Genomic DNA, 23,155 nt, shown 5'->3' on the forward strand with positions numbered 1-23,155 from the left:
TATCACATTATAACACCTCCATGGCTGAAAGAACAAGCATATTTGTAAATGGGTTTCAATCCTGCAACCCTATATTACATATCAAGCACACTAACAATCAGGTCATGCCAAACCTTTTTAAAGATTTTTAAAGAGTTTATCTTGCATGTAATGTCATAAAATAAACCATAGTGTAATTTTTTTTGTATCCTCATCTAAGAAATTATTAGTTGGATTAACTAAAAGAGTAGAATAACAGCAGATTCAAATGCCTTTTTTTTTTCTTGACCAACAGTAACCAACATCCCATAAAAATGCAGTGGATACTACTCACAAATTGCTAATTTAAGTCACATTAGAATCTTGTATATATTACTTCCCAAATTCTTTTTATAATAACGTACCCTACTAACGTTTAAAGACTTCCATTATTTCTGATATGGATCGACACACTAAAAAAAAATAACACTTTAATTTAACATTACTTTGTTCGTTATCAAATCACAGAGCTACACAATAGGCCGCCTGTTCTATGACTATCTAAACTACTATGACAAAGTTTGACTGGTATTCAGACTTACTTGAGTTTTTGGATCATAGGTGGCTGTTGTTCTCATCCCTCTAGTGTTGGAACCATGACTTAACTCAGTTAAAGCAAAACATCCACTGATCTAAAACAAAATATTTGACTGTCAGTTGAGATTGTGGAAGTATGGCTCCACTTTAATAATTTGTTATCAACGTTCTCTCCTTCTACTAGAAACACTAACTGATAAAACACACACACACTTTTTTGTACACTTATTTTGAAGTAAAAATTATAAAGAAATAAACTACACTTCAAAATTTAACTGCACTTCCTTCAACTGGTAATAACATTGTTATATCTAATAGTTGATTCAAAAACTTCAATATCTATTTCCTTTTGTTTAAACAATTTAGCAAAAGATTTTTAGGAAATTATGCTGTCTGTAATGTTATGAAATAAATCTTGGTTTGATTTTTTTCCCACTTTTGTTCAATGTGAAACTGGTGAAGAAGGTAAGTCTATATTATTACAATCAAACAGATGCAGTAACTGGAAAAATTAAACAATCTCTACTGGTCCCCAGTATTTTTTGAAGATATGAATATACTTTCTTATGTTTTTTGTTGTTTTTTTCAATACAATGATGGTTCAGAAACATGCAACTAAAAATATCATTCATCACAAACAAAACTTACACAGTGAAAGTCCAGGACACAAAAAATATAGTTCAGTTCTTTATGACTTATCTTTCACACCATCATAGTTGTTGTAACAAATGGCTTATATAAACAGCATTTTAACCAGCACTGTCCTAGACAAGTTCTGAATTAAGCAAAATGCATCATCAGCAACAGATATGATAGAATTAGTAAGACTGAAATACTATTATAAGCTCTTTAAATTTTGAAAATCCTTAAGGGACTAGATTAATTGGTAGTATTAAAACATATAATTGACCTAACATAATGTCTTGCAAGTTACAATTAACTTACTTTAAACTTCTCAAGATCGTCCAATAAGCTGCGATGCTTCTTCGTACCTTGTCCTCGTAAACTTGCCCCAAAAAACTAAAAAATTATTGCATTAAACTACATTTAACAATCTTAACCCTAAAAATTACATATAATATTCTACATTTCTTAAATGATTATTTGAGGCTTCGAAAAAAGAGTCAACACATGTTGCAAAACTTTTCATATTTAATCTTAATTCTGGAATTTTACACTTATAATTTATCACATGTACTAAATGTTATCAAACAGAGATTGGTCATAATTAATTGTTGAAAGAAGTTAAACGTAAATCTGTGGTGACGTATGTACGCATGCACACTGTTAGTATTGCTTTAGTTATAATTTGTTATTATTTTTATGTTTAAAAAGATACTATTGAAATATCTGTGAATCAGCCTTTAATCAACTATTCTAATACCCAGATCAGTGGTTCTTACTCCCTAAAGACCAGCACCAATCTGCAAACATGACCCTATGTATGTATTATAATAATAACTAAAAACATTTACAAATATTCATATCATTAAAATTCTAGCCTTTAGATATTAGTTTCTACAACCCTGTGTGTGACTACATACTTTGTATCTTTAAAGTGCAACATAAACTCTGATATAGGCTTTACTAAAAGATGTATAAGGGTTTTTTAAGAAGATTTTGTTACACTATTGAGTGAGGAAATAAAAGAGTTTGGAACTATTAGTTTAGATCAAATCTTGTACATATCCTTATAAAGCCTGCACTTCCATCTCCTTTGAAAAAAGTCTTTAAATGTGTTTTTACAATACAATAATTTTTAATCAGTTAACTAAATAAAGTTTTGGTTGAACAAGATTTCGTACAAATTATCATCAATTCTTTTTATAAAAATTACGAGATAAGATTCACAGTGCATATAAAACAATATTTATAACATATTATAACCTGTGAACAACAAGATACCATTCGATCCTTTGATGACAGCCAACACAAATTTCAACCTGCACTTACATTCCAAAAATAACCAATTCCCCTCTTAAACTTCCATAAAATGATGACCTCCACTACTGTTGATGGTAACTCATTCTGTGAGTTAGTAGTCACCACATTAGAAAATTAAGTATCTAAACTGAAGCCTAACTGATCTTCTACAAACCTAGGCCACTGTATTCAGAACACATAACAGAGATCTAATGACTAAAACCCATTGATCCTCTGTATAATCTTGTACATTTCAATAAGATTACTGCTTATTTCTTCTCAAAATAAAACACATGAAGAAATATTAACATGCAAGACACTCTTTCAATCCCTGTATTCATCCTAGTAATAGTCTTTCTTCGAACCCTTTAAAGTAGATCAATATCCTTTAATGAAGGAGACCAAAACTACACACATTACCCATCTTTGTGTATTTATAATTATACAAGGAGAGAGAGAATTACTTCAACTGACTTATCAATATGTTTGTAAGTACACCTTACAATTCTTTTGGTTTTACGACTATAAACGCAGCTTCACTATGATGGATTGAGCAACTTGTCCTCCACTGTGCTATAAGCACTGATTCTTTTCTCTAGTATACAGTATGTTCTCATCCATATTAAAAGTGTAATCCAAACCCCTAAACAACAGAGTTGCTGCTTACCTTTAACATAACTCAAAAAAAGATGAAATTCTGTAATTTTTAAATTGAACATAAGAATTAATACTTTGAAACTTTTTAAACAAATACCAAATGAAAACAATCGTATTTCAGTACAATTTAAGTTTTTGTATAAAAATCAACATCTTAACAAACCTCAAATGCTAAGAATTTTTTTACTGCAAGTGACCAGTCGTACATGCCAACAGCAAGAAAGGCAGCATGAGCTAGATGAGGATTCAACATAAACTCCTCTTGTGTGTAAAACTCATATTCTAGCAAACGTTTCATTCGACGAAAACACAACTGACGAAACTTTTCTCGTGACAGCTCTTCCGTTGGCGTGTGTGCAAAAAGTGGGTCTGCTTCTAATGCTTTCCAAACCTTAAACTGAAAAGTTAAACAAATTACAGACACACTGATAAAATGTACAATTTCAAAACATAAAAATAAAATATTTACATTAAATAATTTTACAAACACTCACTCATCACTAGGTGCATTATTCATAAAAATATTTAATTTAAAAGCATGGAAATTCAATTTCCATAACCCATAAAACCTTTAAATTTTCCACTGAACAAAAAAATATAATTTTTTTTGTAAAATTATTTTTCACTTGTTCTTAAAAGTATTGATTCTATGTTACTATCCATGTGATCATGAAATACACATATAAAACAATAAACAGAAAAACTTTGTTAATTTAAAAAACATCTCATTTCTAAATATGCCAAACTTTTCTGCAGAAACAGAATTCCAATTTGTTAAAATAAGGTTTATACTTACAAATCTTACTTCTCTTACTTGTAAGTCATACTGAATCATATTCAATAACTTACCTTAACCCGTATCATATCTTCTCCTTCCATCAATACCTTCATTTTTCTCCAGTTGAAAGAAGCTTTCTGTCGGTATTCATGTAACGGACCTGGTGGAAAGTCTGGAAGAACTTCCTCTAATGTCAAATTTTTCTTTTCTGTCATCTTTATGAAACTTTGTCTTTTATAAAAGAAAAAATTAAAATATTTTAAACATTGCAGTTTCAGACCAGTGATGTCAATATATGCAATCAAATACATAAACAATTTTTTGAATCACAATACATAGTTTTTTACAAGGAAACTTATTAAAAATTGTGATATTTTCAATCTGACTATACATAATAAAGTGTTATTTTTAACATGAAAATATATATTTAATAAACCCACACACATCCAGCTTCAAGGAGCTTGGATGATCCACATTAGTGACATCTGTAGTAAACAATCTATTAGAGAAGTTAAATTTGGCCTAAATGTTTTTCAATTTCCAATTCACTGGCATAGATAATTTAGTTTTATTTAATGGAAAAACAATCTTATTACAAAAGGACTTTATCAGAGTTAATACAAAAAAGAAATACTCTAAATTTCAAGTTGTGTCTCTAAACACAGTGTTTTATGTAATTAAACCCCAAGAACAGTTTGGTACTATTTTAGGTTCACTTTGGTTAGTTTATATAGCATAACAGTTTACAAAAGTAAAATAAATGCCATAAAACTACCAATTACACACATTAAAAACTACATTTGTGTTATGGAACATTAACATTTTTTTCTCACACTTACGTGGGGTGTCTTTTAGTCACACAATCAACAAGAAGTGTTTATATTTAGTCTTTATAAATAAGTTATTTTAACAAAATCAGATAAAGCCCATTAAGTTATGGAAGAAAAACTGTAACCCTATAAAGTCCGTCTTAACTATCCTTATTAACTGCAAAACTATGATAACGAATGTATAATTTATCCTGAATAAGCATACATGTGCGTTATAACAAATTTTTTTAACACTTGGTAATATATTCACTGTAAAGGCTATATATATTGTAGATATACCCTATTTTTATAATTTAAAAGTTGACTGCTATTATGATGTATAGCACCACTTGAACTAAAGCTTTCTTCTTAACACATGAATCTGAAACAGGTATTGATACTGAATAAGAAACAAGTCGTGTCCTCTCATTGTTTCACCTCCGAAGATGAAATTAGAGAAAACTGAAATATAACATATACGAAACAAAGACGCTGTTTAAACTTGTATAACACTGACAAAAGTACTGGTAGTAACACAGAATAATAACTCTAGCCTGACAATGGATGTTATTAACACCAAGCGAGTCGCATTAATTCTAATAATCAGTGATATCATACTTATAATACTAGTAATATACAGCCCTAACATAGGGTCACTGTCAGTAACATTTACCCACACTCGCCTTCACAAATGATTTGGTTTCAACTCAGTTAACAGAATCTAATTCTAAGATGCCGATACTTCAGCTTTAAATGTACGAAAAACAATTTCACAAACACATACCTTCTAACTAGCGCCAAAACAAGTTTTAAAACAATGAACACTGGTAAAGGTCTATTCACTCAAGTGTAACTCACGGCCTTCAACTCGAGATGTTTTATTATCAACGCTAGAGTAACACTCGCATCACAGTGTGAAAACACACCTCACAATTCAGAGCTGCTCTCTAGTGAGAAAAAACTAAAACAGTATCAATTGTGCATTTGTGATTGAGTAATAATAATAGTTTGTTTTTTGATTTTCGCGAAAAGCTACACGAGGACTATCTGCGCTAGCCATCCCTAATTTAGCAGTGTAAAACCAGAGGGAAGACAGTTAATCATCACCACCCACTGCCAACTCATGAGTTACTCTTTTACCAACGAATAGTGGGATTGACTGCAAAGTTATAACGTCCCCACGGCTGAAAAGGCAAGCATGTTTGGTGTGACAGGGATTCGAACCCGCGACTCTCAGATTACGAGTCGAATGCCTTAACCACCTGGCCATGCCGGGCCCATTTCATAAGTAATGTCCGAAACTTTAATACAAAGTGCATCATCATTTCTATCGTTGCAGAAGGCTTTAATGACTAAAATATGTAGTAGGACGTGTATAAAAATACTCAGACAAATAAAAAAAACTAACCCAACTCACTTTTTTAGATCATTAATCAAATAAACCCTAATGAAGATGTGTCTGAGAAGCACATTAGGCATATAATGCTTTATGAGTTTAAAAAAGGCAATAGTGCAGCAGAAACTACAAGAAACATTCAAGGTGTTTATGGTGCGGAGTCTCTCAATGAAAGAAAATGTCGAAGGTGGTTTCAGAAGTTCAGATCAGGTGACTATAGCTTAAGTGATGCGCCATGTTCAGGTTGTCCTGTTGAGTTTAAAGATGACTTGCAACTGACTGGGCTTGAAGATTGTGCTGTAACAGTTGAAGAACTGGCACAGAAACTTAATTCAACCTATTCAACAGTTCACCATCATCTGCAACACCTTGGTAAGGTATCAAAACTTGGCATATAGGTCTCCCATGATTTGACAGAAGCCAACCTTAGAGCGAAAGTAAACATTTACACTTCTCTGCACTTTTGTGAACGTATCTCACTTTTTTCGGACAGGTTAATGACTGGAGATTTTATAAACTTATTACGTACTTCAGACAATGACTCAGTGCAGGTAAACTGGCTAAAGCACAGTACAAAGTGGACTTCAGCCTTAGGAAAGTCTCATTAAGTGTTTAGTGGGATATTGTTGGTGTGATCCACTTTGAGTTGCTGCCACTCAGTGTAACATTTACATCAGACTTCTGTTGTCAACAGTTAGAGCACTTGAATGTTACACTGAAAGAAAAGAGGCCTGCTTTGATCAATCGTAAAGGGTGTATTACACCAGGATAATGCACGTCCCATAAAACAATAATCACATCTGCAAAGACTGAAGAGCTAGACTGGGAAAAACTTCCACATCCTCCTTATTCTCCAGACCTTGTCCCATCTGATTATCATATATTCCGAAGTTTGCAAAATTATCTTAATGGAAAAAGCTTGGAACACATGAAGATGTCAAAACTACCCTCTCTACATTCTTTTCCCTCAAACCTCAAGAATTTTATAGAAGTGGCATTCAGAAGTTTGTGAATCATTGGCAGGAAGTAATTAATAATAATGAAACATGCGTTATTGATTAAATAACATTAAAATCATTTGAAATCCCTTCTCCTTTTCTGAACCTAAAATCGATCATTACTTAAAGATTGGCCTGATATATATATATTCCAAAACCATGGGCATTAATCTAGAGTTGCCCCCCCCCCTCTGCTGCTATAACAGTCTCCACTCTTCTGGGAAGGCTTATCACTCGATTTTGGAACATGCCTAAGAGGAATCGCTCCTATTCAGCCACAAAAGCATTAGTGAGGTCGGGCACTGATGACGGGCGAGAAAGCCTGGCTCGCAGTAAGCGTTCCTATTCATCCTAAAGGTGTTCGATGGGGTTGAGGTCAGGGATCTGTGTAGGCCAGTCAAGCTCTTCCACACCAACCTTGGCAAACCATATCTTTATGGACCTCGCTTTTTGCATGGGGGCACTGTCATGCTGAAACAAAAAAGGGTCTTCCCCAAACTGTTTCCACAAAGTTGGAAGCACAGAATTCTCTAGAATGTCATTCTATGTTGTAGCATTAAGATTTTTCTTCACTGGAACTAAAGAGCCTAGTATAACCCATGAAAAACAGCCTCAGACCATTATTCCTCCTCCACAAAACTTCACAGTTGACACTATGCATTTAAGCAGGTGTTGTTCTCCTATATCTGCCAAACCCAGAATCGTCCGACAGATTGCCAGATAGTGAAGTGTGATTCATCATTCCAGAGAATGAGTTTCCACTTCTCCAGAGTCCAACGGCAGTGTGCTTTACACCACTCCAGCCAACAATTGGTATTGCGCATGGTGATCTTAGACTTGTGTGTTGCTGCTTGGTCATGAAAACCCATTCCATGAAGCTCCTGACGAGCAGTTCTTGTTTGTTTTTTGAATTTCGCGCAAAGCTACTCGAGGGCTATCTGTGCTAGCCGTCCCTAATTTAGCAGTGTAAGAATAGACAGAAGGCAGCTAGTCATCACCACCTACCACCAACTCTTGGGCTACTCCTTTACCAACGAATAGTGGGATTGACCGTAACATTATAACGCCCCCACGACTGAAAAGGCGAGCATGTTTGGTGCGACGGGGATGCGAACCCGCAACCTTCAGATTACGAGTCGCACGCCTCAACCCACCTGGCCATGCCGGACCTAGAAGTTCTTGTACTGACGTTGCTTTCCGAGGCAGTTTGGAACTTGGTAATGAGTGTTACGACTATGGACAGACGATTTTTACGCGATTCAGCACTTGGCGGTCCCGTTCTACGAGCTTGTGTGGCCTACCGCTTCGTGGCTGAGCTGTTGTTGCTCCTAGACGTTTCGACTTCACAATAACAGCACTTACTGTTGACCGAGGCAGCTCTAGCATGGCAGAAATTTGATGATCTGACTTATTGGAAATGTGGCATCCCATGACAGTGCCAAGTTAAGTCACTGAGCCGAACCCACTAATTAGAAGGGGTGTACTCATACTTTTGGCCATGTAGTGTATATATACATACACACACACTAACAGGTATACCAAGTTTTCATTAAAAAGTTTGATAGGCAATATTCATTAGTTACAAATGTAAATATTTGCTTTAGAAAATGTCCAAAAAATATAAAATAAAAGTCACATGGAAAATCGAATGATAAATCGGGTTTCAAATGTTTCTTTTTTATTGTATATCAATAGTTTGATGATTTGGCATTTTCAAATACCCCTTTGTTTCGGTGTATTACATGTTTATCGGTCATTTTCACCTAAATGTTTTGAAAAGTTAAATTAAAACAATTAAAAACACTATGAGAATATCAAAATGCGAAAGGATAAAAAAAGGTTTGATGGGCAATGAACTATAACAGGGAAAGTGGTTTGTTTTGTTTCTTAAATTTCGCACAACGAAAAGTGGAATTGACCGAAACTTTATAACGCCCCCATGACCCAAAGGACGAGCATTTATGATGTGGATTCGAATCCGCAACCCTCAGATTATGAGTCAAGCACCCCTGGCCATGTCGGTCTTATTGCGTTCTAGAACTCTGTTTAAAATGTTGTTATTTTCGGTTTAAAACAGCTCTTAAAAGGTTCAGATGTAGATTTCTGAAAGCTTTCGTCAACACGTTGGTCGTTTTGATGGACCTGTAAATTAAATAAAGATTGTTTAATTATGTCCAATATTTTCCTTTTTCTTAACTCACTCAGTAAAATAATTCGGATTTCATCCTGCAAAAAATTCTGTCGAATCACCAGTTATCTCATGGATCCTACCAGATCACTCAAAGAAAGATAAAACAACTGAAGAAGAAAAAAACAAAACAAAAACACTACATTGTGAAGGTTTGCAATAACGTAAGCGGTTATTTAATAAAGGCTTCATTCGTATGTTTTTAGAAACTCTGGTACGACACTTTAAACAAAATATGGTTGTAACACTACTCGTAGAAATTTGCGTTTGATACGCATAACTACTTTCCCAAGTCATTCGGTAAAATATATCAGTAGTACACTATATCATTTTTTCAAAACCTTTGATCTAAAAATACTAAGCAACTGAACTTCAGTCGTGCCAAATGTCTATAAAGTTAAGACCTGCGAGTCACTTCATGAAAGTTATTGTAGCTTTAATTACAGATTTTCCATAATTCAGCTAGGCATATTTCGAAAATAATCTTATTTTTTTATCATAAAAGGATTTTTACAGATCGGGAAGAAAAAAACTTACTTAGATCATATAATTATTTCGTTTACCACAATTAACATTTTTTGTTGTTATGTTTGTATTCTAGAATGATTGATAAGACTCACGTCGCGAATGGTCTAGAGAAATCAATAGCCAGTGGTTGTCAACATTTTAATTTCAACGAAAATGATTCACTTATGTAAAAAGTAAATATGACGTTTTGTGAAAAATTTGTACGTGACGGAAGAAAACGGGTATCTTCGGATTCAAAGTACAGGAATTACTGTAAGGCATGTAAAAGTTTCAAGACAACAAACCATCACAGTTCTGTCTTATTAAGCTTCGTTACAGGAAAAGTATACGACTACAACGACTGGCGATAAAGAAGTTGACATTGTTTGACGCGTGAAATTGTCACTACTCTCGTGACCAAGTGCAGCCAGCTGTGATATTTTATAATAATATGGTCCATAAAACCATAGATAGTGACACATAGATACTGAGTTTTCATTCTTTTTTTTTTATCAGGCGAAATCCAATATAAAAGGATATTCTTTGTTCCAAAAGCAGATAAATGTGGTCATTTGTAACTAAAATCCTAGAGTTTAATAAGCATTTACTTCACAGGCTTGTTCATTATTCATTTACGATATGCAAAATTCATTCAAATTAACCCAGCAAACTAAAGCACAAAATGTACTTAAGTTAATCCTCCCTAGTAATTAGGGTTAACAACACTGTATTTCGAAAATAAGGTGCTGTTCTCTTATCATCCCTTCCCTACCATTACACTCGATATTAGTATTATCATTCATACCATTAATAATAAATAATAATAATTAGTACTAACCTACATCTGCCAGGGTATTTCTTCCAGCTTTTTGCAACAACTCAACAACTATCGAACAGTTTCGCGTCCAAATCCAATGTTGAGTTAACGCCTGCACAAAGTTCAAAAGTAGGCTTTAGCACAACCACAACTTACATGTTTCATGCAGTTGTGTTTCTCTTCCCATTGACTGTTATAGCTAGACAACTCTTCGTTTCTTTCTGATTAGATCCAAGAGGCCTCCCAGTGATACCGCTGTTTCACGACACTTAACATCTAACGTTTTCCTGACCACGCTACAGCTATTGTTAGGCTGTTAATAATACAACTCCCACATATTAGTTCCACAGTTTCCCCTAGATATATACCTTAAATAAAATCATGGGAACGATTATTTATAACTTCTGTGTAAGATTTTGCAAACTTATTTAGTATGGGATAAGTAAATTTTCTATATAAATAAGACACCCCTGATAAACAGGAGAGTTGGCAATCCTTTGTTTACGTTGTAAGGCACTCATAAAAGTGCCTTTTCTTCTTAAGTTTAATTAAAATGAACTTACTCTTCGAGTCAATTACAAGGTAATGCAAAAGTGGCGTGCTAACACGCTTGTTTTATGCCCTACCCTTAAATAGCTGTTTGAAAAGACAGTTGGAGACGTCACGGAGAAACGTCACAATAGGATCGCTTCCACCTGTTCTTGTAAACTTTAAAACATACACAACACAGTTAATTCACGAAACACGAATAATTTATTACCGTAGTTAGAGATATCATGTAATTTTGCATCACCCAGGTTACGAAACTCAACCAGTAACTAATACTATATAAGTAGTCACACGAAGTCATGCAATCTTCAACCTTCTGAAATGAGTCATCCTTTTTATAACCGTAGGTATAATAAACTATTTATGTTTCGTTAAGTTATGTATAGTAAATACCAGTTGAATTAACCAGTTCAATTAAAGCTTTTTTTTATCAAAATTTTAGTGCAAATTTACGTAACTTTCCCTAATTTTGAACTGGATAAATTACAAAAAATATTTTGTAATCAAGCTACATAAGGGGCTACCTGTGCTCTACTCACCACGAGTATCGAACCCGATTTATAGTGTGGTAAGTCTGCATATATGCCACTGTGACGCTGGGCGCAGCAGGTCAAGATCCATAGTACGTACGTGGCTTTAGGGAGATTCACAAACTACAGAAGCTGTTGTGTATATCAAACATACATACTTCCCACTGTTCTAGCTAACCGCCTCTTTCGTGACGCCGTTTATGAACTAATATCGACAGATGGTCAACAATCCGACAGACAACTCTTGGTTATTCCAATCAAACAGTGGGATTTGTCCGTAACGCTTATAACTCACCCACACCCCCAACAAGCAGAGCACGATTTTGGGGCAAAGAACGTGAGTTATAAATCAGTGGATTCATAGTTTGGACAAACAAACCAGCAGGCCACACCCAGTCTTAATTCATACTAGACGTTACTAATCCTTTTCTATTTTTACGCAGTACTGTACTCTACTATTAACAAACACAAACTATTAAGTTGTTTTTTCTACCTGTTTTATTTTTTTACAATTACTTGTGTTTTAATTTTGTCTTAAGTTTCCGAAATATTGTAATAGCTTGACCCAGGTAATAGCTATACATTCATAAAAAAAACAACAAGCAATAACACGTTTTAAACGTTATACTACGTTTCCTTGTAGCAAAGCCACATCAGGCTATCTGCTTTGTTCACAGAGGGGAATTGAACCAATGAATTGAGCGTCAGTTTTCTCCACCCTCGCCTCTAAAGTGGATTATTCCAAAGCGCCAGTAGAATCGTAAATCAGTAAAGCGTCTTTGGTTATAAAAACGTTATAAACCCATAACTAAGTTTAGACCTTCAAACATATCTTACGATATATTTTATTGTCTACATAACATCTGTAAATACTACATGAATATAGGTCCTTAAGTTGTATGAATGACAGGCTTAAACAATCACTATAGGTTATGAAGTTGTATTTAAATCACAGACTTACACAATACCACGTATGCGACAACTGTTTTCTCGTTTCATCTTCTGCTGACTGGAAATGTTAAAACTTAGTTCCAGTAAAAACCTCGAGTTTTAAAAGGCTTTTGATGTCACCAATCAACATAAAACTATTTCTGTGATTTAATAATCCAAATATTATGAAGTTCCACTGTGATGCTTTCTTTTACGTAATATACTATTTAACCTGTAGTTAGAAAAGTGTATTGTTGATTATATAGCTTGAACAGAGATGTTGCTTGAATAATGTGTCAATGTTGTAATAACTTTGAAAAACAAACAAACATGTAAACATATTTGAAATAAAAACAAAGAAAAAGCTTCACTTAATCTTTATTTCAAATATTTTCTACTTATTAGCAAAAATACATATAGTACGAAAATTACATATATTCACTTATATACATAACTCAAATAAATGTAATTAATTTAACGTTACTGACCCACACTAAACACATTTAAGAGCTGAAACTGTACCTCACAAAGATTACAAGCCTAGAATAACTTCGTATCTCATTTTTTTTGTTTTAAATGTTGAATGGACGTTTAGTTTGTTTTTTTTAATATCGCGCAAAGCTACACGAGGGCTATCTACGCTAGCCGTCCGTAATTTAAAAGTGTAAGACTAGAGGAAAGGCAGCTAGTCATTACCACCCACCGCCAACTGTTGGGCTACTATTTTGTTACCAACGAATAGTGGGATTGACCGTCACTTATAACGTCCCCACGGCTGAAAATGTGAGCATGTTTGGTACGACGGGGATTCGAACCCGCGACCCTCGGATTTCGAGTCGAATGGATGTTTAGAAGACACCGTTACTTTACTCATAAGATTCTCGTTTAAAAACATCGTTAATTTTCAAAAAACGTTTTTTAATATATGGCGACTGTACGAAAATGAAATTAGGAAAAGTCTGTCTGCTGTGAGGAATTGGGATCACTCACAATAAACATTCGATGTTTTTTAAATTATTTGTAATCGATAATTTTCATCTCTCTCTCACAATTGTTACGTCATTATGGGAGTTATCAAGGAATGTTTGTAATTTAGTACGAAGCTACACAATAAGCCATCTGTGCTCTGTCCACCACAAGTATCGAAACCCGGTTTCTATTGTTGAAAGTCCGCTGACATACCGCTACGTCACTAGGTGGGGGCAATATAAATGGATGACATTTTTCATTTATGGATTAACAATATGTTAAAAGTATAACAAATGGAATGATTTACCTTTGTAGATTCTTTGAACTTTCGACTGTGACTGTGGTACAGAAAGACATTTTTAAGTTACAAAAAACTGCTTTCGCATTGTTTATATGTAGTGTCGCCATGTGGCAAGCGTTGAAACGTAGTTATATTGCAATATAAAGAAATGGCATTTATTTTCATTTACAAATTAACAATGTTAAAATTATAACAACACTACGTTTCAACGCTTGCCACACGGCGGCGCCACATATAAACAATGCGAAATCAAGTTGTCTTTTTTAACTTAATACAAATATCTCTCTGTACCACAGTCACACTCAAAAGTTCAAAGAACCTTTAAAAGGTAAATCATTTATTTGTTACACTTACGTTATGTCTATAAAGTCAAATAGATACGTATATAATTTTTATGGTTTCGTGGTACTGTTTAAATGCAACTTTATTGTGAATAACCAGAATTACTTTTTTTTTTTTTCTTTTACCGATTTCGGATTATTTTTTTCTGACTAGTACAATCAAATATACATTAACAACACTATCACGTTTTACCCCTGCCAGGTTTGAACTGAGAGTTCCGTGTGTTCCAAGATTCAGCAACACGTGAACGTTAGTGGTATAAAGATACGACACAATAGTGTATACGAAGAAGTATAGTTTGTTACACAAAAATATATCACCATCGAATCGACCTTTTGTCAACTGGCACGTGACAACTGTGAACGAAACATGTTAAACATGGAAAAATAATTTCATAAAAAGAGGTAATTACACTATACCATGTAAAGTAATTCACAATGAAGTTCATAAACACTTTAACGGGACATTATAATATTTAAATGGACAAGATCACATTCTGAGAATATTTGGATAACCTGCGTTCGTCATATTAACTTTCAAAATGGCGACTTGGTTTGGCCGTTGGAGATTTTTCAGGGTTAGTATAATATCACAAATTGATTAGTTAATTCACACTGCTATGGTTTTATTAGAATCAACTCTCACTTTGATGAAGATCGTGTCGTCTTTTATATAACTGTTTTTTTTTAGAATCTCGTGGGACACAAATCTCGGGAAACCAAACCCTAAACTGTCCGGTTCTTTGGTGGGTCGCTGGAAGTTCTTCCAGGACGGATCCGGGACAAAGCTTTCCACAATATTGCGAGCGTTTTCCGAAGACGAGGTCTGGTCGTAGAGGGTAAAGGATACGGTGTGAGAAAAGGGCCACGAAAGAAGCGAATCGTATTCTCCTGGAACAATCCTGATATACACAGACAAGTGGCTGCCTTCTCCGGCTCCATTACCATTTAAGAAGAGAGTCGCCACCAGTTTGTAACCGTACTGGCTAGTGTAAAACGGAGCACTACACAGTTCGTGGTCTTTCTTTGACTTGGCTTCAGTCATATTCTGGATATAATCTGTTATCTTCCAGATTAAGGTTCCAGAAGTATTTAGGGTCAGATTCTCAAGGGCGTTTTGAAGAGTTGAAATCTGACGCTGTTGCCTTGAAACCAAATTACACATTAAGATAAGGTGAAATCTGGTACTTTCTTCCAAGTGTTCATCGAGAGAGAAACGTGGACCCTAAGAGGTAAGATAAACAGAAACACACTCGATTTAAAAAAAAATAAAAATGTTATATTAACAAAACTGATTATAGGATTATGAAAAAAACTACATCGAAGAAGGTAACACTGGATCTGAGAAGGTTTAAACAGGTGAATTTAAAACTTATAATCAAAGGTGACAAAAATACGTGACTTAGCTTAAACATTAAGTTAAATAACACAGTTTTTGCCACTTTCTGGATAAACTATAATATGGCTTAAAGTTACAACTAACATCTATGAAATTACACTGAATAAATAACAAGTGTGATTCTAAGAACTTATGAGTGAGTAGCAAAGATACACATGCAATAATATGTCAACCACAATATATCTGTCATATCAACTGTCGTAGTGGCTTGGCTGTAATTTACATCCCACATCTTGAAGTTAACACACACACACAAAATAGGTGTAACTTAGCTGTAACTTACAACTCGTAACTTTGAAGTTACACTAGATATGACTTAGCTGTAACCTGCGTCCCATATCATGGAGTTAAACACACAGAAACAGACGTAACTTACATCCAGTATCTTTGAAGTTACATCTAACTTAGATGTAATTTACATCTTTTATCTTCAGAGTTGTAATAAAAAATTACAACTATGTGAAGTAGTTGTAACCAGTATTTATTTATTTATTACGTGTATAACACTGTCGTAAACTTACTACACGTATTCTGTACTGACAAAAACTGACAGGATATTGGATGTTACCTTAAATATACAACCCATGTCTCTGAAGGCACAATGAAGTGTTACAGATGGACAATGGTCCTTTAGATGAACTTCCATGTCTTCTCTGGGAATTTTGGTTGGTTCACAGCGATTGGGGCAAGATAGAGGATATTTAGGGCATTTCGCTGTATGGTTCTGTAAACAGTATGATAGGATATTATTACGTCGTATGAAATAAACTTAACATTTTGATGATAAACAGATCAGCATTCATAAAGCAGTCCCAAAGAAGTGCAAACCATAAACCTTCTAATCCACAGCGCGGCAATAATCACTAAGCTACGTATCAAAAATAATTTAAAGAAAACTCCAAACCAACAAATACAAAAAACTTGGAAGACAAAAATAAAAAGGTTTTTACAAAGTACAAGATCGACTAGATTACAGTTAAAAGTAATTTTAACTAAACAAAAATTTAAAAATAATAAATTAACAACAGAGAATTGAGCTCTATAAAATAAATACAAGAAAAAACAGCTTTGGGTTACGTGTAACTAACTTTTAGCTGTGGCTCGTAGAAATGCTTCCTGTTTTTTTTCTTTTTTTGTTACAAATGTTTAGTTCAAAACGACATCATCTATCCCTCGACCGATTTGAGATCTTATTACAGTTTTGAACTCTGGAGGCCAAACCCTTTTGATTGATGAATTTGACCACACTCAAGGTCTCACGAGTCAATTTACCCTTATCCTACCAGCAACACTTTCAATTCGAGGTTAGGTTCGTAAAGCTTCTGATGAGTAATAAAATATAATCACGAATACGTGCGCTCCAGGCTTGGTGTTGCTAGCGTACAAAAATATAGCTGATAAAACGAAAAGAGGAAAAATCTAGATTAATTTACTCTAATCCAGCCTACAAGAACTTCAAGCGCCGCTGATATTGATGATTCCCCCTTCTCGTTTCATTTAGTCCACCCGAACAGTTTATTTTCCTCCTCACAATATATTAATACAAACACATGGTGTCTGAACTTTACACACAACCACATACTTCGTTTTATTCACATTTATTTTAACCAGCAATCGAAAGTGTATAAAATATGCCGATAGATGGTGCTAATATAAAATGTATTATATAAGTTATTCCATTTGTTGGATAGTAGTTCTCCGCTGGGACAGCGGTAAGTCTATGGATTTACAACGCTAAAATCAGGGGTTCGATTCCCCTCGGTGGAAACAGCAGATAACCCGATGTGGCTTTGCTATAAAAAAACACTTATTGCATATTTAACAAAAAGGAACATTTCCAAATATTTACGATAACTGTTTTACCACCGCACTGTGTTTAAGTATATCTTCACACTCGTAACAAACCAAGAGAGAACTCTACAAAATTTTTATTTCTGAACCTTATGAGAATTGTTTGTTGTTAAACACAAAGCTTAACAATGAATGAGTAATCTGTGATATGTCCATAGCAAGTATCAAAACCCAATTTTTAGCTTTATAAACTCTTAAAATTACTGCTCAGGAAAATTATTTTTCTGTGATAATTTTATAAACGTGCCAAGTTTGAATCCTTGGAATATTGAAAATAAGATTTTATTAGTTATTAAGTTTTTGCCGATAGAGGGCCCCCACACAAATTACCCTAAGGCCTAAGCGAAAATTTCTGATCTAAGCACTAACGCAGGGGTTCTTAACCAGGGGTGCGAAGATGATTCCCAAGGGGTGCGAGGATGCCCATGAATAATTAAAGCAAATCTATATTTTTACATAAGAGTATGCTTTATATTTCTCCTAAGAAGAAACATTTTTGCTTCAGCAGTGTTCCGAGATAAAGTTAAACCTAAACCTGATTTCCTAATGAAGTGGTAAAGTTGCATCAGATTCCAATACAGGGTAAACAAACGGGTATGTCATTTGGATAGACGAGGAAGGGACGCGTACAGGACACGTGCGCAACACGGAGAGAGAGGGAGGTTATCATCACGTCTCAGTCCACACCATCCATCCGTGCCATCAACACGTGAGTTATGGTCTCCCTGTTTCAATGTTATTTTTTTTTCTGATGCATAACAGTAGGGTGGAAGATTGGTTATGTATTATTTCAGATTTTGCTTTCTACACATTTAATTAAATGAGCGATGGGTTGTTTACATAACATACATCATCACTGTAGCAGTGTAGCCGTTACAATATTTTCATAGAATGTATTGTCATGCCTACAAATCTACTGATTAAACCAGGTATTTCAGTCTCTCCATCACATATTTTAGAGATAATTCATAAAAAAAGAAAACACCTACACATGAATGTGTTTCTTTTCCAGATTTGTCTGCAGTATGTCGAAGAAACGAAAGTGGAATGACGAATATGTCAAGTTTGGTTTCACCTGTACTACAGAGAAGGATGGGACACAACGTCCTCAGTGTATCCTGTGCAGCACACTCTTCTCCAATGCGAACTTGAAGCCATCAAAGCTTGATGAACATTTCAAGAACAAACATGGTGGCAGGGATGCAGGAAATGATATTGTGACATTAAGGGTCAAAAGAGCTAGGTTTGATCAGGTTGGCACATTGCCGACTTATGGATTTTCGCCAACAGAGAAACCTTTACTGCGTGCTTCTTATGAAGTTGCATACCAGATTGCTAAATCAAAGAAACCCCATACAATTGGTGAGGAACTGATCAAGCCATGTGCCCTTGAAATGGCAAAGATTGTTCTCGGCAAGGAAGCTGAGAAGAAACTCCAACAAGTGTCTTTGTCAAATGATTTAATCCATAACCGAATCATCGACATGAGTGTTGACATCCTGGAACAAGTTGTAGCTGACATCAAGGCTAGTCCAGTTAAGATTAGCCTACAAGTGGATAAATCAACAGATGTATCCAACTGTTGTCAGCTATTGGCAGTAGTTCGTTACGTGAAGGAGAAAAAAGTGGAAGAAAGTTTCCTTTTCTGTCAGTCCTTAAAGACAACTGCACAAGCTATAGATGTGCTTAACAAAATACAAGAATTTTTCTCAAGAAACGAACTTCACCTTGACAAAATTGGTTCAATATGTACAGATGGTGCACCAGCAATGCTGGGCAATCGTTCTGGGTTTGCTGCATTAATGAGGAAAGAAGTTCCCTAATCTGAAAATCACTCACTGCTTTCTTCATCGTCACTCTCTTGCAGTAAAGACATTGCCCCCAGATCTCAAGAAAACTCTGGATATTTGTGTCAAGGTTGTAAACTTTATTCGCAGCCGAGCTTTGAATCATCGATTGTTTCAGTCACTTTGTGAGGAAATGGGTCAGGAACACACTGTTCTTTTGTACCACACTGAAGTGAGGTGGTTGTCACGTGGTCGTGTGCTGTTTCGTGTGTTTGAACTGAGAGGAGAAATTCATCAGTTTCTCCGTGAAAGGGTACAAGAACTGGCTATATATTTCAAAGAACCTAGTTTTGTTCAGATGCTTGCCTATTTGGCTGATGTGTTTTTAGCTCTCAATGAACTCAATCTCTCTCTGCAAGGAAGGGGACTCAACATTGTAATTGCAAGCGCGAAATTGGCTGCATTCAAAGAAAAACTTGTCTTGTGGATAAAGCGTGTGAAGATGGGGAATTTGGCAAATTTCCCCTGCCTGGAAGAGACAGTCACAGAAAATTCTACCCTGCATCCAGACTTTGTTGCAAAAGTTGTTGAACATATGCAGATGCTGCGTACTTCATTTGAGGGTTACTTCTCGTGTGGAGAGCTGCAAACCTATGACAACTGGATCCTGAATCCTTTCATGCAGAATTCGGAAGATGTCAGCGGCATCAAGGAAGATCTCATCGACCTTAGACACAATCGTGAAATCCAAATGGAGTTCACCAATAGTCAGCTGGAACACTTCTGGGCTTCTCAGCTGGAAGCATACCCTGCATTAGCGAAGAAAGCTCTTGAAGTGCTGGTACCATTTGCAACTACTTACTTGTGTGAACAAGGATTTTTTTTGTCTACTTCACATCCAAACAAAATGCAGAAATCGGCTGAATTCTGAACATGACATGCGAGTGGCACTCAGTACAAAGACGCCAAGATTTGATGCCATCATAGAGAAAAAACAGCAGCAACGAAGTCACTAAGTTTACTGTGCATTACAGGCTAAATAAAAACATCATTAACAAAACTGAAATTAATTTTTCATTATGTACCCTGAATTTTTGTCTTGAAAAAAAGGTATGCTGTATGTATGAAGATTAAAAAAAAATTTTGATTACATCAACTTTGTATTTTTAGCTTTTTTTATATTTAAGTTTCCAGGGGGTGCGAGAAATGATTACTGATTTGAAAGGGGTGCAAACACTGAAAAAGGTTAAGAACCACTGCACTAACGGTTAGTGACTAACCTGTAACGTATCATACAGGAACTCCTTTTCACAGTATCGGCAGGTCACGAGTTTTTTCATACATTCATTCAGCCGGTGGCTGGTGGCAAATCTACGTTGAAGTTTCAGCCCACATTTGTTTTCGCAGTACACGGGCTCATACTGACAGCTGCCCACGTGACCCTGGATGTAAAATGGTTTATTAGTCACTATCAGTTTCAACCGAATGATATACGCGTCACTTACGTAACTCATGCCTTTGACCACATTTTTTACTCTCTCAGTATGGGTATTTAGGTATTGATGTTTGTCTACCCAGGAGGGTCAGGTTTCTTTAACCTCTTCCTCCTTCCTTTAGATTTTTTTTTTTCAACGGTCAAGCGTATTTATATGTGGTACACGAAAGCAAGAGTAACGCGCACTTACTCAGGCCCCTTTCAGGGCAATGTCATACATACACGTGGTGCAAATAAAACATTTCTCTTATTGTTCCATAGATTATTTGCACTTTCATCAGTTAAATATTAACTAGAAAACGTTTACATAAAAAGACCCTTTCAATGTTTTATAATTAATCTCTAGCCTAATGTGGAGTCTAGTCTTTTATTATTATTTTTATTTAGAAAATATATATTCACTGGAGAAAGGTGTTTAGGTCTATCATCATCATGTAAACAAAACTTGTCAAGTTCGCTCACTAGTTCAATTTTTTCTCCAATTTTTATTAAAATAATTTATTGTACTACGTAGGAGTCTATCTGCTATTGTTTCGATATGTGCGTATTTATACATAAATTCGGAAGATGTTGCTCTAGGTACTTTATAAGCTGTTGTGAGTAATGTATTTTGTATTGTTTGTAGTTTTGTTTGCAGTAGTTTTTTGCTTACATGTATCCATGCAGGAGCTGTATAGTCAATGACGGGTCTAATGTATGTTTTATATATTTTCATAATGTTGTTTGCCGTAGCTCCACTGTGTTTGCCAGTTAGACTCCTAGCATAGTTTGTGACCGCAGTGTCTCTCTCTTTCTCTCTGGTGTTTGGGTGTATTTATTTGTATACTCAGGAGGGTCAGGAACACTAGACCTCTTCCTCCTTCCATGACTTTGTTCGAGTGGCCAGATTATTATATTTATAGTAAATACAGAATGGCTGGAGTGATATCATAAGTTTAAATCTGGTCCTTTTCAGGGCAATGTACATTTATATTGTTTTTTCATCTTACTTTTGTTAATAAGTCTAGAACGTAAGTGGCCTGTTTTATTTTAGCACTATTTTATTGTTACTATTATTATTTTAAATGATTTTATCTTAGTGATCTAATGTTTTGATTTAACGGGGAGAGGTGTTTAGGTCTCTCTTCATCATATATGCAATATCTGTCTAGTTCGCATAACAACTCATTTTTTTCGCCAATTTTTATCAAATATTTTATTGTACTATGTAGAAGTCTATCTGGTATTGTTTGTGTACTTGAGTAATTGTGCATGAACATTGATGAAGTGGTTTTAGGTACTCTGTATGCTGATGTAATTAGTGTATTATGTAATGTGTGGAGTTTGGTTTGTATTTGTTTTTCATTTATATTGATCCATACAGGAGCTGCATAGTCTATTACAAGTCTAATGTATGTCTTGTGTATTTTAATGATGTCTCCTGGTGTTGTTCCGTAGTTTTTACCAGTTAGTCTCCTAGTCTAGTATATTCTTCGCCAATTTTAGTTTTTATGTTATTTACATGTTTTATCCATGTAAGTTTCTAATCATATGTTAATCCTAAAAATTTTGCAGATGTAGCAGTCTGGAGGAGCTCTCCGTTCATCTGGGGTTGAACTTTTTGATGTTTCGTAGTGTGTGCGTGTGCTTGTTTGTTTTTTAATTTCGCGCAAAGCTACACGAGGGCTATCTGTGCTAGCCGTTCATAATTTCGCAGTGTAAGAGTGAGTGAGTGAAAAAAAAATCGTTTTCTCTTTCCTGGAATGAGAACTGTTTATGTTAACAGAATAAAGCCACATTGGGCTCTCTGCTGTGTCCACCGCGGAGAATCAGATAAGACTGTACACTTATCGCCTTCCCAGTTTTAGCAACCGTTGTTATAAACAACCATCTGAATATTTGAAAAAATAAATGTTTCAGTTCTTTCCTTTCTCTTTCGGGTGTTTGCGCAAAGTTACTATGTATAATTTCTTAAATTTTCATTTCTAACAGTCAACATGCTGGTGTTAACAGTGTTTATTAAAGGTGAGAGTCCATGTATAATTCATGGTTTGCATGAGTCCTTGAAAACTTTAAAAGTTCTTAAAGTTTTAAGTAGCAATTTCAGGTCCTTAAAGATGCTTGAATTTTGTTTGGTAAATTTGAATTACCTTAAATCTAACCCCTTTCGGGGGGAAGGGAGAGAATGAAATGTAAGATACCATATCGATTTTTTTTCTCGCGACACTTACCGGCCAATTAAAAAAAAAATCGTTTTCTATATAAAGTGCAAAAACAAGAACCAGCAGTAAATAAGTAAAATTTACTGAAGTACTTATAGTTGTTGTTGTTGTTTTTTCCAGTGCCTTGCGTGTTATGAAGATCCCTGCAACAGAAAAACTCTGTAGACTCTTAAG

At 35.0% G+C, this 23,155-nt stretch overlaps 2 protein-coding genes across 12 annotated transcripts in view; both read right to left on the reverse strand.

Annotated features, from left to right (window-relative positions):
* Positions 1 to 10,966, reverse strand: part of LOC143244200 (peroxisomal acyl-coenzyme A oxidase 3-like) — a 29,286-nt gene extending 18,320 nt beyond the window's left edge. For 2 of the 4 annotated variants that reach the window (XM_076488432.1, XM_076488433.1), the window contains exons 1-5: positions 5,507 to 5,657; positions 3,985 to 4,144; positions 3,299 to 3,532; positions 1,501 to 1,575; positions 561 to 650 (exon numbers count right to left, since the gene is read on the reverse strand). In XM_076488432.1, the coding sequence (XP_076344547.1) occupies positions 561 to 650; positions 1,501 to 1,575; positions 3,299 to 3,532; positions 3,985 to 4,128 (543 nt within the window). In that variant the 5' untranslated portion in view covers positions 4,129 to 4,144; positions 5,507 to 5,657. Of the gene's footprint in view, positions 1 to 560; positions 651 to 1,500; positions 1,576 to 3,298; positions 3,533 to 3,984; positions 4,145 to 5,395; positions 5,420 to 5,506; positions 5,658 to 10,649 lie in introns of those variants that run through there. The other 2 variants (XM_076488434.1, XM_076488435.1) reach the window with 2 other exon arrangements.
* A 2,035-nt stretch (positions 10,967 to 13,001) lies between these two features.
* The window catches only part of LOC143244202 (TNF receptor-associated factor 4-like), a 48,774-nt gene continuing 38,620 nt past the window's right edge, over positions 13,002 to 23,155 (reverse strand). For 5 of the 8 annotated variants that reach the window (XM_076488439.1, XM_076488442.1, XM_076488441.1 and 2 more), the window contains 3 exons: positions 20,566 to 20,727; positions 16,216 to 16,371; positions 13,002 to 15,473 (listed from right to left, as the gene is read on the reverse strand). In XM_076488439.1, coding sequence (XP_076344554.1) covers positions 14,859 to 15,473; positions 16,216 to 16,371; positions 20,566 to 20,727 — 933 coding nt within the window. In that variant the 3' untranslated portion in view covers positions 13,002 to 14,858. The remainder of the gene's footprint in view (positions 15,474 to 16,215; positions 16,372 to 20,565; positions 20,728 to 23,155) is intronic. The other 3 variants (XM_076488444.1, XM_076488443.1, XM_076488445.1) reach the window with 2 other exon arrangements.

The sequence above is a fragment of the Tachypleus tridentatus genome, chromosome 2 (assembly GCF_004210375.1).
Source record: "Tachypleus tridentatus isolate NWPU-2018 chromosome 2, ASM421037v1, whole genome shotgun sequence".
In the NCBI taxonomy this organism is placed as follows: Eukaryota; Metazoa; Arthropoda; class Merostomata; order Xiphosura; family Limulidae; genus Tachypleus; species Tachypleus tridentatus.